The sequence below is a fragment of the Triticum dicoccoides genome, chromosome 1B (assembly GCF_002162155.2).
Source record: "Triticum dicoccoides isolate Atlit2015 ecotype Zavitan chromosome 1B, WEW_v2.0, whole genome shotgun sequence".
NCBI lineage: Eukaryota > Viridiplantae > Streptophyta > Magnoliopsida > Poales > Poaceae > Triticum > Triticum dicoccoides.
The window spans coordinates 346,791,420-346,794,647 of NC_041381.1; the positions used below are offsets into that span (position 1 = coordinate 346,791,420).

At 38.9% G+C, this 3,228-nt stretch overlaps 1 protein-coding gene across 1 annotated transcript in view; it reads left to right on the forward strand.

The window, feature by feature from the left end:
• LOC119334399 (myosin-8-like) overlaps positions 1 to 3,228 on the forward strand; it is a 24,782-nt gene that overhangs the window by 20,092 nt on the left and 1,462 nt on the right. The window contains exons 31-37 of the mRNA XM_037606979.1: positions 513 to 686; positions 894 to 1,043; positions 1,121 to 1,191; positions 1,277 to 1,376; positions 1,525 to 1,581; positions 2,510 to 2,566; positions 2,663 to 2,743. Of these exons, the coding sequence (XP_037462876.1) occupies positions 513 to 686; positions 894 to 1,043; positions 1,121 to 1,191; positions 1,277 to 1,376; positions 1,525 to 1,581; positions 2,510 to 2,566; positions 2,663 to 2,743 (690 nt within the window). The remainder of the gene's footprint in view (positions 1 to 512; positions 687 to 893; positions 1,044 to 1,120; positions 1,192 to 1,276; positions 1,377 to 1,524; positions 1,582 to 2,509; positions 2,567 to 2,662; positions 2,744 to 3,228) is intronic.

Consider the following 3,228-nt stretch of genomic DNA (forward strand, 5'->3'; position numbering starts at 1 on the left):
AGGCAGTGGTTGGCATGACGACGTCGGCTGCAGTGACCTCTGCTCACCGGCTCCGTGTCAGCCGGGTGCTGCCCTTGGTGGTGGCAACAGCAGCCTGGAGGTGGTGAGTCTGGGGTGGTACGGTGCGTGGCTTGATGGGAGGAAATTTCAGCTTGCCAAAAAAATGTTGGTATTAGGGTGTGGGGTGTCACACCCTGTATGGAGGGGGTCAAGTGAGAATATAGTGTATCACCCTAAAAACTACAGTTACTGCAAGTGGAATTGGTAGTCTGCTGGAGCAAAAAAAGTAGGCTTTTGGGAAGTTTTTAGGTATTGGGGGTGGAATTGGTAGCCTCTTGGAGATGCTACACTTTTCCCAATTAATACTTATATCTTATTTTCAATATAAATGAGCAAGACATTTTGTGCTCTGACTCTTAGCATGGCATGGCACTACTGTTTTACTTCTTCATGTGATTTGATGGTGGTCAGTACTTGATAGTTGCGCTGTTATGCTGGTGTTTTATGGTCAGGTATTTCGTTCTTCAAACATTACTGTCGATATGGATCTTGTGTGTCAAATCGAAGCCAAGTATCCTGCATTTCTTTTCAAGCAGCAACTTACAGCATTTGTGGAAGGCTTATATGGAATGATCCGTGACAATGTCAAGAAAGAATTATCTGCATTGCTCTTGCATGCTATTCAGGTACTCATGTGATCTTCGCCGGTTAATCTCATCTATTGCACATTCAGGATATGCATCTTTCTTTCACGAAGCCCCCATTATTTGTTAACTAGGCTGTCCTTTATTACATTCAAAAATTTGCTATGTTGATGCATTTGCCAAAACGTGTTTGCAATGTTTTACTATTTTACTTTTAGGGTTAATTTTTGGATTATGTTGGAACTGCAGGTCCCGAGAATTATGAAAGCCAGTATGGTAAGAGGACGTTCATTTGGGTCATCAAGTTTGAGGGGGCGTTCATTTTCAAATCAAGGTAGCTATTGGCTGGCGATAGTTGACAATTTGAATGAACTCTTGAATATCTTGCGAGAAAATTGTGTAAGTGTTTACTACTTAATATACATAAAATCCTTGCAACTAGTGAATAGTACTCTTAACATCTTCTCACATTTTAGGTCCCTGCTATTTTTATTCGGAAGATATTTACCCAGATTTTCTCATTTATGAACGCTCAACTTTTTAATAGGTAATTATCTGCTGATTCTTGCATTAGTTTGCCATTTTCTTCCCAGTGCATAAATTGGTTGTTCTGTCAATGCATTGCTCTGCAGTCTTCTTGTGCGCCATGAGTGCTGCTCTTTTAGCAATGGAGAATATGTAAAACAAGGATTGGCACAATTAGAGGTGTGGTGCGGAGAAGTGAAACCAGAGGTAATCATATGACACTGCTGCATATATTTGAGATTCTAGTACAAGTGCATTATTGGCATAATCCAGTAATGATATTGCTAACACTCAGGAAAATATAAAGATGTTCATATTTTGTTCCTGCTCCAACCTAACTGTTAAATGCTAACAGTATGCAGGATCTGCATTGCATGAACTCAGGCACATAAGGCAAGCTGTTGGCTTCTTGGTATGTTACTAGACATGTGCTTTTAGATCCACTCATTATTACTAGACCAGTTCCCACGTATTATCATTGCCTATCTTTAACTTGCATTGCCCCAAGTTGCATACGGCATATCAAATGGTGAAGCTGTTGCAAGAGCTAAAGTCTGGACATTGTTAAAGAAATGTCAAGAGATAATGTGCACATTCAATAATTATGGTCAGTGTAAAACATATTACGGATTAAATCCAGTTCATAGGTGGTCTTAGAGTCCAAGATGTTGATCCGTACCATACAAATGTACGAGTGTGATCAGTATAGTTAGTTTTCTAGGGTGTAACACTGCTTTCTTTAGTGGGAGACAAGGAAATATATCAATGTTTCATACTTACGTACTACTCCCATTGTCTCTACTTAAATGGCGCACATGTATTTCAAGATTCAACTTTGACCATCAATTTGACCAACAAAACGTGGGTATGTCTCACAAAAGTTATACCATTCTCACATGCAGGAACAACGAGGGTACCATGTAAATAGAGACAGAGGAGTAGGCTATAGGTTGAATATTTATATTGTGTTTTCCGAAAACTGATCTAAAGTTAAGTTACCAAAGTAGTAACATTTTATAAAACTTAATAAAATTACACATTTTCCAAATCCATATTGCTACCGGAGCAATGTTTTAAGCTCATGCACCAAATTCATAATGCTACATATGGGCAGCCTAGGCCCTTTTGGTATGTCACCCTAGCCAGCAAATTGGCAATATTGTGTTATCGTATCTGCTTGATAAGGTGATGCAAAAAATGATGCGAATTTAGTTTCTTTTCCTGGCTTTCGTTGATAAACCTGATATGCCAGTAGATGCTTGTATTTTATGTTCCATGTCTTGCATGGAGTTTGACATGAATGCTAAATAGTCAATGCACATATTTTTGTTGTTATGCAGGTCATATTCAAGAAGTTCAGGATTTCATATGATGAGATAGTCAATGATCTCTGCCCAGTGAGTTATTTCCCTCCCTCTGTGTGTTGGGGGATGCGCATGTCACATATGCAGGAACAAATAATTAGACATTGCATTTTCTATGTTATTATGCAGGTGCTAAGTGTCCAGCAGCTCTACAAAATATGCACTCAGTACTGGGATGACAAATATAACACAGAGAGTGTATCTGAAGAAGTAAGTGGAGAAAGTCCAATCCTGTCGTGTAAATGATAATCATGAAAGCTGGTCTTCTTTGTCTACTGAATGTGATGCAGTTATTTACTCCGTATTACAAAATAGTTCCACATTGTTTCCTCTGTTCATCCAGCTTTTCATATCCATTCCCTACATTGTAAAGCACCCCAAAGCCCAAACAGCTGAAATTTCCACTCTGTACTCAAAATTAGATAACCAAACTGAGCACAACCTGCACATGCTTTTTGCTATGCTCGGAGAGTGTGATAGTCAGGTTAAATTTGCCTTCATTGTGAGCAGCACATACCTAAAACACAATATACATCTATAATTCTCGCAGTTCCAAGTTAACAACCTTGGTTTATACCAGTCTGTGATTTTGAAAATTAGTCAAATATATCAGCCCAAAAAATTCTACCTTATATGCAGCTTGGATGGACTCCCTCCAATTTTCACTTTATTAGGTGTATCTTGGTCTAGCACAC